A 12971-nucleotide genomic window follows, 5' to 3' on the forward strand; every position below is an offset into this window, starting at 1 on the left:
CAGAGAAGTATGTGACATGAGGGTGAGGGTGTGATGTGCAGGGGGGGGGGACGACAAAGTGAAGGTGAGGGGAAGATGTAAGGTGAGCGGTTGTGAGGAGGAGGGGGAGAGGCAGAGGGAAAGCGAAGTGGAAAGGGGGAGTGAGGTGGACGATAAAGATGGGATGTAATGTTTTTAATATTTTTCATGAGGGCAGACGAAAACAAAGACTAGAAATCAACAAAAGATTGTCAGTTGTATTTTTAAAAACTGACAACAGAGAAACTGACTGACAAAACTGAGGCCAAAGAAAGATCCGATTATTCTAAATGTCTGAGAATATACTGCGTTTGAAAGACCTAAGGCCGTAGGTAGGAGGAAGCAGAGACTGAAGAGCTGACTTGGTGCTTATATGAAAGACTTAAGGTTACCCGTTCAGCCCTTCATTAGAGAACTGGAGGGAAAGGGGTGATTGTGTGTGGAGAAACGGGTGCATGAAGACAAGGAATACAAAGGAGGTGTTGCTTATGTATCTGTCAGAGTATCCATAAAGCGGTGCAACATAATGAGAGAGAGAGAGAGAGAGAGAGAGAGAGAGAGAGAGAGAGACTGGAGGATGTCAGTGTGAACAAGCACAAAAGTAGCGAATGCGGGAGCTCCAGGGCCCAAATATGGGATACTGCTAAATTCTACAGGGGCAGAGCACTTCCTTTTCCAAAAACCTTAGTGAGTGACTGACGGACACCCTGGTGACTAGAGATTCTCTTGAATCTACAAAAAGGGGAGTTGATGAGTCACACAGATTGTAACTTTATTCTGTTAACTAAAGAAGAAGTTATGTTGCGAATACCCACCCTTTCTTCTCACTCACCCAATCATTCGCTCATGCACACACCTCCATACCCCCCCCCCCACACACTAGAGCAATGCACTTTACAAAGGTGCAAATAAGGCCCCTGTAAAAAGCCAACAATTATGCAAGGTGAGAGAAGCTATTTCTGCACAAGAAACAATAAGATCTTGCCTAGAAAGACCCTGTCAGGAAAGATCAGAAGGAGAGACACCACAAATACAGAGAGGATGAAGGATTGTTCTGTGTGTTGCTGAGGGCGAGGAGATGGTCATGTTAAAGACTTGTGAGCAAAATGCTGGAGGAATGAATTGTTGTGTCATTATACTCATCAATAAAATTGTTGTTTACGGACACCTTTATTCACCTTAGGGGAGACTAATCGCTATAAAGGATGGATACAACCTCCATTACACCTTTCATTACCACATAACTTTCTTAAACTGAATACAGTCAGGGAGCTGAAAGAAATGTATTATTAATATTGTTCCAATTTGAAACGTAGTGGCTGAAGGGCTGGGAGCTAGGAAAAGTCGGGTGAAATATGAAGAGTAGAATAATTAGGAGTTAAGTAGATAAGACTGTTTATGAATAAGAGGATGAAGATTGGTCAAATTAGACCCTTGAAAAACATCACAGCACTGTTGTACACAGCTGTGTACAACAGTAAGCCCGGAGCAAACAGAAGGAGCAACTGATGAGAAAGTATAAAGGAATGAATAAACCCTTATTAGGGAAACTTTGAAATTAAGGCTATATTTTTAGACTAGGTTGAGCCATGGATATGTGCACAGAAGTATAAACATGTTCTGTTCAGTTTTATATATGGACTTCATCATGTAGTGGAGAACATATTGTACTTGTTTATTTTTTCTTAATTTTTGTTTCTTCCAAATACCTGTCAAATTAGGTGCTACTGCTTCATTGTTTCACTAGTTCACTCCAAAATTGGCGTACGTGTTGGTAAGCAAATACAAAAATATATTATTTCACATTTATTTATTTATTTTTAAGATTTTATGACTTCATATAAAATTAAATATGCAAAATGGGGCACCAACAATCCGTAGAGTTTAACGACTTTTGCCAAGAGGTTTTTTTTCACGGCAGATATTACATAGTCATTATTTATATGGAGATCATCCTGAATTTCTTTGGGAATGTTAGCAATCATTTAAATTACTGTTTCTCTGACATCTCTGATAAAGCAATCACCCGTTATCCTGTGTCAGTCAATACTGTACAGCAGAGAATCCACTGCTTTCCTTAATGATAACAGACGTATGTGCCATTTATCTATTACTACATTAACATGCTTCCTTAGCTGGCTTATAATATAAGGATTGGGAGGGCAGGGCGGAAATGCCTGTATTGTGCAGCCCATGTTGTAAGGGAGCAAGGGAGGGGAAGAGGTACTGTGCAGTTTACTGTTTGCTGTAAAGTAGCATAGGAATGGAATAGTGTATTGTAAAGGCAATGTTGTGAGGCTGAATGGGATGAGACGAGTGTACTGTGCAGTTTGTGTTGTGAGGCTGGATCTGAAGTGATGAGTGCATTGCACAGTGTATGTTGCGTGGCAGGAAGGCTTGTATGAAGATGTAATGAGCAGTGGGACAAGAGTATGAGAATGTGCTGAGCATGTGGTAGTCCAGTGAAGTTAGAGGGAGACGTCGCACAGGCAAAATTCACAGGGCATAAGGTCACCATAATCATGAAAGTACGATGAACCACATTCATTAAATATTCCTCCCTCTTTTACGAAAATCCCTCCTATTCTTCCCCCATGCTTACCAGCTTCCTTCGAGCATAAACATTCATTCTATTTTCACCATGGCAGCTACCCACCGCCTTTTCGTCTGTCCTTAGAGCAAGAACATCCCCCTGTTTTTTCCCATTGGAACTTCCTTCCTCCCTCAGAGTGCGACCATCATCCCTGCTTTCTTCCTAGACAACCTTCCTTCGTTAGAGTATAAATTTTCAACGAATTTTCCTCTATTATCCCCATAGCAACTACCTTCACCCTTTCCTTCCTCAGAGTGTGAACATTAAGCCTATTTTTTTTAATCTTATCTCTCCATCGCAGCCACTTTTCTTCACATCTTCAGAGGACGAACCTAATCCCATTTTCTCTCCATTTTTCTCGCCTACCAAACTCCATCCCTTCTTTTTTCCTCAGTTAATTCTCATTTCCACCCCACTTTTCTCCCACAGCAACCTCCATCTCTCCTCTTTCCCTCACAGTACAAACATCAACCCTATTTTTCACCCTGTTCTGCTAAATAGCATACACTCTCTTTCTTTTCTCAGACTACGAACATAACCCCATTCTCACCCTATTTTTCCATTGCAACTTCCTTCACTACTTCATTCCATAGGGTACGAGCATTAACCCTATTTTGACCCTGTTTTCTCCCTGACCAACCTCCTTCCATGCTATTGTTTTCCTATGACAACTACCTTCCATTTTTTTTTTCCTCAGCAAAGAATATTAAGACTATTTTTCGCCCTATTTTCCCCTCGCGGTTGCCATTTTCCTATCCCAGAGACAAGCTCATCCTTTCCCCTAAGAGATGCCTTTGCTCACCCAAAGAAGCAGGTTTCCCTCTTCTTACCTAAAATACCTTCAGTCCTTTCAAAACATACCCGTTCCCTTTCTTCCCCTCGTAAACAACCGCTATCCCTTTGAGGATGGCTTCTCCCTTCCCTCGCCTTCTTCCTATTCTATCCCTCGACATCTCTCTCTCTCTCTCTCCTTGCCTTCCCTCATTTCCCCCTCAGCCTTTTTCTCTTTCCCTACCCACCTTTACGCTGGCCTTCTCCTCTTACTACACTGTCTCCTGTGTCTCACCGCGTTCTTCGTCTTCCACTTTTCAGTCTCTCCTCTGTCTCTTCACTTTCTCTTCCCTATTTTTCCTTCACCTTCTCTATTTCCTTCTCCTCCTCCTGGTATTTCTACTCTTTCCCACTACCCCAACCTTCTGATGCATATTTTCTTAGCCTTGTTTCTTGTTCTTCACCTTCGATTTTCTCCTATTATTTTTGCCACTCTTTAGGTACTCATTTTTTCGCCTTATTCTTTGCTTTTCATTTTCTTTACTTCGCCTTCTCTTCACTTTGTCTTTATTCAGAATTTCCGCTATTCTCGTTTACACTTTTCTCCCAGCTTTATCTCTTCATCTCGCCTTCTCCTCTGTTCATCATTCGATCAGCGCTCACTCTCTCCCATTTCGTCTATCGTCCCTTGCCTCTAAAACCTTGCCTTCACTTCCCCTTATTACTTCTCCCTTTTTCTGTTTACTTCATCTGCTTTTTCCCCTTTTCGTCTCCCTGTCCTTACACCTCTTCATTCACATCCTTCGCTTCCTTTCGTCTCTCCTTTCCTTGCCTTCTCATCTTTATTTCTCGCCCTCACTCTATCTTCTTCATTCTTCTTTCACCCCACGCGTCGCATTCCCCTGTCTCATCTCTCCCCTACCCACTCCCTTTCTCTCTTCATCATTTCTTTCTCTTCTTTCTTGCCTTGGAATATCCCCTACCTCCCTCTACCCTCGCCTCCTTTTCACTTTCCTCCCTTCTTATTAATTCTTCTTGCCCTCTTCCTCTTCTATTGTCCTCGTCCCCTTCTTGCTGCCTTCCTTTCTCGCTCTCTTCACCCAGCCCCTCTCCTCGCTTTTCTCCCAGGTCCTTCCCCCCCCCCCTCAACCTCTTCCCTCACTTGCTCTCTTCTCCCTCCTCCTCCCCTTGTCCCCCTTACGCTCTTCACTCTCTCTTTCCACCCCTCACCCCTCTGCCTCTCTCCTATTACATTCTTTTTACGTCCCTCGCCTCAATACCTTTTTCCTTCTGCAATCGCCCCGTCGTTCCATATCCTCTCCTTCCCTCCATTTTCCTCCTATCGTCTACTTCTTCCACCTCCCGGCCCTTCTCCTTCCCTCTCGTCTCCTTTCCCCTCCCACTTCTCTCACCTTCGCCTACCCTCTCCTTCACCTTCGTCTTATCCCTTGTCGTGTCTTCTTCCTCATTCTCTCCTACCATCCCCTTCTCCTTCTCTAGTCCCATCCCTTTCCCTCCAGCGTCTACTTTTTCCTCCCCTTTCCCTTTTTCCCTGGACACCTCCCATCTTTCCCTTTTCCTCCCATTTCTCTCGTCCTCCCCACCTCGTCACCTCTTCTCATTCCTCCATCGCCCCTTCCCTTTCTCTTCTCTCCTCTACTTCCCCTCCAGTCACCCTCCTTTTACGCCTCCTTCCTCTCATCATCCTCTCCTCCCCCCTCGCCTCCTCCCACCACCCTCCCCTCCCCAGTTTCTTCAAGCTTTCTCCCCCTCTTTTCTCGAGTTTTCCTCCCCGCTCTTTCCGCCTCACTTCTCCCCACCGACCTCCCCTCCCTAATATTCATACCCCTTCGACCCCTATTTCCTCGATTCTCCCTTTCCCATCGTACCGCCTAACCTCCTCCCATCACCCCTAGCCTCTCCCAAATCCTACCCCTTTCACCCCCTCCCCTCTCCCCCGACTCCCTCTCTCCCCTTCTCCCCCACCCCCATGGGTCTTGCTCCGGACTCTCGCCGGGGACAGTTTGACAAGTTCCCAGGCCGCACTTCCTTCCCTCCCTCCATAAACCAACACCACCGCAATCTCCTTCCACTCCCGCAACTTTAATCGAGAGGCTCATAGATTTAGTTGGCACTCTTTCATTCGACCCTAACTTTGGCAAAAAAAAACGTCAGGAAAAATATACAGGTAAATTATGTCACTATAAACCGGCCCCATCACAATCTCCTCCCCCTTCTGGAACTTTAAACGAGAGGCTTTATCAATTTAGCTGGCATTCTTTCACTCACCTGTAACTTTGACGAAAAATGACAGGAAAAATATGTAGTTGGCTCAAGTGACTCTACAGCAACACTACCGCAGTTTCCTTTCTCATTCATAACTTTTATCGAGAGGCTTACTGATTTAGCTGACATTCTTTCACCCTTAACTTGGATGGAAAATGTCAGGAAAAATACATACTCGTAGGCTAGTTAACTCAAATGGCTATACCTGCACCACAGCAACATCTATCATTTTGCAAAACTTTATTCGAGGGGCTCGTAGATTCTGTGGGTATTTTAAAATCACTCTTAACTTGTAAGAAAAATAACAGGAAAATTATATAGTCAACTCAAGTGACAACACCAACACCACCGCAACCATCTTCCTCTTGCACAACTTTGAGAGGCTTATAGATTTTAGTTGGCACTCCTTCATTTACCCTTAATTTGAAAGAAAAATGAAAGAAAAAATATATAGTTAACTGAAGTGACTACAAATCAACACCACAGCATTATCCTTCATCCTGTACATCTTGAAACCAGAAGCCTTTGAAGTATAGCTGACACTCTCACTTTCACCTACAACTTGGAATGAAAAATGAGGCTGAAAATATGAGTGTTTCCACGTAAAAACAGAGAGAGAGAGAGAGAGAGAGAGAGAGAGAGAGAGAGAGGGGGAGAGAGAGAGAGAGAGAGAGAGAGAGAGAGAGAGAGAAGGAAGGAAGAGGAGGAAAAGGAACAGAAAGAACAATATATCTAGGCGTTCTATCTCGTTTCCAAATCGCCTTATTGACTTAATTCCACTCTTTCCTTCAATCACAACTTGGATGAAAAAATAATGTCGGTAAAGATAAAGTTTATTCAGGTGACTAGGAGTTCGACCTTACGTTTTCAGTTGGTTTTATAAAATTAGTTGCCAACTTCACTGAAAAATGAAGGTAAAAAATGTAAAGTTCCTCCGTTTAACTATACTCTTTTCATTCCAACTCGGCCTAAAATAAGAGTTCCATTTCCTGTAAGTAAAAAAAAAATGAATATCACGTTTTACCAAAACCTTATTGATTCAGGTGTCAGGCTTTCCTTTACCACCCAGCCTGAATTAAAACATAGGCAACACTACGCTGTTGTAACACTCCACCTGACCAAGCACATACCCCCCACCTCCCTGCACACCTAACAAAGCGCATAATGGCCCTCAACCCAAGAATCTTTTCTTTTAAACGTGGGCCTTAAGAGAACACCTTGAACACATAACCTGGGCCCGTCAGATTCTTTGCGCAGGTCGCACTGAAATGTCTGTTTTTTTTTTTTTTTTTTTTTTTTTAATGAAAAAACTACTTAAGAGACAGCACTCTACATATCAAAGACCGCCCTGCCGCCCAACTCTACGGATGGACACCTATTGATCTCAGTAATAACATCACTCTCCTCTGATTCTGTCAGGTGGAGGGTAAAAATGAAGATGGAAATATAAAGCTTCATCCTTTGAAATGGAGGCGAATCTCACGTTTTCCGATAACGTTATAAACCTAGTTTCCTTTCTTACAAGCACTCCAGGCTTTAATGAAAAATGTAGTTAAACACAAACAGTCCCTCCAAGCAACTATAGTGCGTTTTCTCTTACCTGACGAAGTTCTCTAACTCATTTTAATTCTGGTGATGCCAAGTGTCGTCAGATTGGAAGACTAATACGTTTAATAGCCAGGAAGACACTTTCGTACCTCATACCTACAGCTCATATCATTTCATACGAGCGCGACTTAGTATTCAGATTACGGAATTGATCCAGTTCCGTCAGATGAAAACCGACTATAGGAGTTTGATCGCCGTGTCCCTAGCTATATACACGGCCACTAACTCCTTCGGGTCAGTGATGTGAATAAGGTGAGGTTGGAAAGGACCTCTGTCAGTAAAGCAATATGGAGACTATATCTAAACACTCTTATTTCCAAACGTCTTAAATGAATATAAACTTTTGGAGTCAGGAAGAAAAGCTACACCACACACACACACACACACACACACACACACACACACACACACACACAGGCGGCAAAGGAAAAATTCATGGTTCTCAATACTTTTCCTTTTTTTCTTTTTTTGGTCAAGCTTCATCACCGCCTGGCTGAGACAAGCTGGAAGTGGAGGTGAAAGCTGGGGAGAGAGAGAGAGAGAGAGAGAGAGAAAGAGAGAGAGGAGGGGTGGGAAGAGAGATGGAGGCGCAGTGGGTGAGGGAGAGGGGACGGAGAGGGAGACAGAAAGAGTAGGTGAGGGAGAGTGGGGGGCACTGTAGGGACAAGAGAGGAGATGGGGTAGGGGAAAATAGAGAGGTGGCGAGAGCGAGAAAGGGAGAGGGGGAGTGAAAGTGGAGACAAAAGGGGCAAGATGAGAAAAAGAAAGAGAGAGAGGGGCCAGGAGGGAAGAGAGGAGGGAGGGAGGTGAAGAAGCGGCCGAGAGGAGGTGGAGCCTTGGGAGAAGGAGTGTTTGTTTCTTTCTAACGCTCCAACCACTTTATTTTGCCACAACTTCTCTTTGTCTCTCTGTCCCAGTCTCTCTCTCTCTCTCTCTCTCACACACACACACACACACACACACACACACACACACATTAAAAGATAGGACAAATATGCCATTTCCAGTGGAGTTCAATTTGGTAGTAATGGTTGTTGTCATCGCTGACTAAGTCGCATCCAGTTGTGTCTCAATTGGCAGGTGTAACTGGTCGTTGTATTTGAGAGGAATGGTTTGTTGTTGTTGTTATGGTCGATTGAGCAGCATCCAGTTGAGTCCAAATTGCTGGGTATTATTGGTTTTGGTTGCTAGTCTTAATCTGCTACAGAGCCAGGGGATCCCGTGAGCACTCTCTGCCCGTCGGCAGCCCTGGGATACTATTATATCCGAGGTAGAGTCAAATATATCTATTGTAAGAATATTTACACCTCTTTTCAGGTGTTTGAAGGAGTTATAGTGACGGTGATACGTTTTCTTTAATGTCTTACGTAATTCTGTTATGAAAAATCCTTGACTGAGGAATTTTCTTGCGATCTGTTGGATTCTTGCAGTAAAGTTTTCCAAATTTGTACTTGCCTCTGCGACCCGTAGCACCTGAGACATGTATATACCACACGCTGGAACTCTAGGTATGTTTCCCGACAAATCTGGGTATGATACAATTTCAAAATTAAAATCATCTCTTAATCATAAAGTTTTGTTGATATAATTTTGTTTTTATTTTTATATTAATTTCCAAAATGCTTGCTTGGCAGTTTTCTTTATTTAATACTAGTGCATCCGGATATATTTCTTTTGTCCTTGCATTCATTTCTCCATCATTGTTTAAGGATATTACATCATCAATGAATCGTCTAGTTTTGTTATAATTCTATTCTTCGCTATTGAATATTGAACTTTTGACATTCGTTCTATCCACTTGAATTCATAATTATATAAGTATAGATTTGCCATGAATGGGGCTGGGTCTATTCCCATGGGTATTCCTATGCACTGTTTGAAAACTGTATTTCCACAGGTAAAAAAGCAGTTTTCTACCAGGTAATTTGTCATATCTATTATCTGATCCTCTGAGAACCTCAAGTTTTTGCCATCTCTTTAATTTGCCCAGTATCCTTCGTGTTCACCTACTGCGATCAAATGTTTATTCAATCCTTTAAAAGCACACACACACACACACACACACACGGTAGCCTTTTAAATTTCCATTACTTCTTGAGCCCAGTGACATCTTTTATAATATTGTACTACTACTTCCACAAACTCTTATTCATCCTAGGAAAGGGCACGGCGTTCTGAAAGGGTTATTGAAGGCTATATTTAAACCCTGTAGCTCAAAAGGTCTCTATTAAGGCTCATAATATAACTTTGAGGCGGCAACAGTATAACCCGTAATAAAAAATAAAAAAATGACCTTTGAATTAATGCATTATTGCTCTCTTTAGGTCGGTTTGAGAAAGTAGTTTGCCTTTAGAGGAGTCATATACAGTATTTATTATCCTATGGGTGCTAGAAAAGAATCTCCTTCTTGTGATGGCGGCGATATAACCAGACGGCTCAACTACCTGCTTATGTTAATATACCTCAGCTACTTTCCTCTCCCCTGAAAGAAGGATTGTGGACTGCAAGAGGACAACTTAAGCCTCACTCTTCACATGAGCCACAACAACAAGGACAGGAATTATCCAGTTAACTACGAGATGACTCTTCCATGCAAAAATAATAGGTAAACTGTTGTAGCCTAGCCTTGGGCCTATGCATCTTGCAAGGAGTAACAAGGAATTGGATATTGTTTTTTTCCCCACTGCATAGTTTGAGCAAAGCATGGTCTTTTCCCAGGCAGATGATGATAAGGAAGAGGAGGTTATCAAGAGAAAGCGTTGCCTAATAAATGGGTTTGTCAGGAAGCGTCATAGAAAACAGTTTTACGATAAGCTGAGCTATTTTTTTGGAATTTATTTTTGGGCTAGCTGTGGTATTATTTGTGTTGGTTGTGAGCCTGTAGGTTTCATACAAGTGGAGGGTGGCTACACATTTTTACTGTGCTTGTCTACTTTTGTTGGACCTTATTTTCTGATACACAAGTTGAAGTATTTTCTCTTATTTAGTCAATAACAGTATAACTCATTTCACTCATTAAAAAAATTCTATAGAGTCTCGGCATGAATTCTTGGTTTATGTCCCACCGGAAGCAGCTTCGTGAGAGGCGTGGGCTAGACAAAAAGAGTCACCAAGAGTTTCTGTTTCGACTCATTAATGACACAACCTCTCCAATATACGGTACCTTCCCTTTCGGTCTATTTCTCTCCTAATCCCACCCACTCCACTTTCATTCACTCTCCTAGTCACTCAAAATTAGCAGACACACCGGCACATAGACAAGAACATTGCCTAGGTTCAGTTTCGTCGTTCCCATGGCTATCGATACTTCCTCTACACACGGACATGAGGAGCAGCTTGGAAGAGTTCCAGGAAAGATGTGACTGAATAGTGGGCATGGACGTAAAGAACAGTATGGACGAGTTCGAATAAGGACGTGACTTAATAGTAAGTGTTCACAAAGTTGCCGACATGAGCAAGCCCGTATAGCTGTATAATTTCAGCGTGTTAATGGACGCAAGGAACAGCATTGACGAGTTCGGAAGAGGACATGATTTGCGAGTTAAGGGCGTAGTGGTACTGACGTGGTAATGCTGAAATTTTTCGGATTCTCATTTGGTAGCGCTGACAATTGTTTCTAGTAACTGAGTGGTAATGCTGACAAATATTTTTGGTAATAAAATGGTAGTGGTAATAATTCCGATACTCAAGTGATGGTATTGATAAATTATTCTGATACTCAAGCGGTAATGTTGACAAATACTTCTGGTACTCACGTGGTAGTGTTGACAAAGTTGCCGACATGAACGAGTCTGTGCAGCTGTATCTCTACGCGGTGTCCAGGAGGCGCCCTCAGCTTGTACCAACAGTATGCGGGCGACGCGAGGTTCCCCGGAGAGATCAGGGAGCCTGAGAGCCGCCCTGAAGTCACGAGCAGCAGCACACCGTCGATGGTCACGTTGCACACTGACGGGATAGAGGACAGGTTAGAGGGATGATGACAGGGATGGTTATAGAGCTGCGGTTAATGATCGGGAAGATGCTGGTGAAAAGAGATGGTGATAGAGATGTTTAGAGAGCTATTGATAGAATTGGTACTAATCATAGGGAAAGTTAGAGGGTTTGTGAAAAGGTCAATGAGGAAGATGGTGACAGTGAATTTTAGAAGGTAGGCGAAAAGATTGGTGATAGGGCTGGTTAGAGGGCTGGTTAGAGAGCTGAAATCGATAACTGGAAGGTCAGAAGGCTGGTTAGATGGAAGGTTAGGGGGTTGGTGAGAGAGGTCAAAGGGTTGGTTATAAAACTGGGACAGATCAGAGAGGACTTCAGAGGGATGTGATTAAAGTGGTGAAAGGGAATGATTGAGGGGTGGTTACACAACCAGGATTGATGATGGGGTAGGTTGGAGGGATGGTAAAAAGGCAGGTGAGAGGGAAGGTTATAGGTATGGTTATAGAACTGGGGTAATGATAAGGAAGGTTAGAGGGCTGGTTATAGAGCAGGGACTGATGATAGGGAAGGTTAGAGGGTTGGTAATAATGTTTGGGAGAGAGAAGGTCAGAGGTTTGGTTAAAGTGCAAGGGATAATAAGAGGGCTGTGGCTCATGAGAGGTTAATGGGTTGGTTTTAATGAGAGGGCTGGAGCCGTCAGTTTCAAAAGGTCATATTCTAGCAACTTTTAAGCAGCGTACGGCAAAAAACCACAAGCATTTTTACGCTGATGCAAGAAACTCTAAACAGATTTAATAGCAGAGAAACTGAAGAGACAGAACGTGTAGTGAGGTTGTACGCCGAATGAAAAATATCCCCTTCAGTACAGTGACAGGTAACACATTTTAATCCATCTTAGGAGAACCCCCTCTTCGTTTTAGAGTTAACGAAAGCTATACCTTACCAACCCATTTTGAAAAGCCTTGCCTATGTTGAATAAAATTGCCCGTAATAACAAGAATAAAACAGTAAAAGGGGTAACCAGAGTCTAGGGGTTTTTGTGTCATTATTACTGGATCTTCAGTATGATCTGAACTTAGAATGGATAAAAATACTAAAGTGCATGTTTAACTCGCTCTCAGTTATCATTAATTGCTCCATATAAATGCTATGGAAAGCCAAATTAAGCAGCCATTGACAGCTAATTTTTTGGTGTATATAAAAAAAAACTCAGGTCAAAGAGTGATGTTCTTAGTGGCTTTGTAGATTTCGTAACACTTCTTCGTTACCGATTTACTCTGCACATTAGACCTCAGTGTCCTCTTGTACATTATAGACGCAAACTTTCTCGACACGAAAATGATTCAAATAGCATAGAAGACAACGGGTATGCGTCATATGCCAAATAAATAGCTAAGCAAGAGGTGTCACGAATCCCTCTATGCTGCTTACAATACAACAGACAAGCGCAAGAGAATCCAAACTATTTAAGAACAAAAAGCATTATTCAACAAACTGAGCATACCGATAAAGCAGTTGGTGTATTTGTGAAGGTGTTTTCTGTCTCGGTAGGAATGGCCCAGTTTTTATCGTCACTAACCTGTCTAGCTCGAGGAGGTTATTTTTTTATTTATTCTCTCTCTCTCTCTCTCTCTCTCTCTCTCTCTCTCTCTCTCTCTCTCTCTCTTGTGACTGTAAGTGATATTTCGAACTAAACTTCACGACTAAGCTCCAATCCTAAGCTGTACGAAATCGTCTGGTTGTACTGGAATATAAGGGGAAAAAA

General features: G+C 42.6%; 1 protein-coding gene across 1 annotated transcript in view; it reads right to left on the minus strand.

Moving 5' to 3' along the window:
- The window catches only part of LOC145408266 (uncharacterized), a 194090-nt gene that overhangs the window by 152475 nt on the left and 28644 nt on the right, over positions 1 to 12971 (minus strand). The window contains exon 3 of the mRNA XM_080279034.1: positions 11032 to 11221. Within this exon, the coding sequence (XP_080135160.1) occupies positions 11032 to 11221 (190 nt within the window). The remainder of the gene's footprint in view (positions 1 to 11031; positions 11222 to 12971) is intronic.

This window comes from Coenobita brevimanus, chromosome 76 (assembly GCF_032717465.1).
Source record: "Coenobita brevimanus isolate Jiangsu-jjx chromosome 76, ASM3271746v2, whole genome shotgun sequence".
Lineage (NCBI taxonomy): Eukaryota > Metazoa > Arthropoda > Malacostraca > Decapoda > Coenobitidae > Coenobita > Coenobita brevimanus.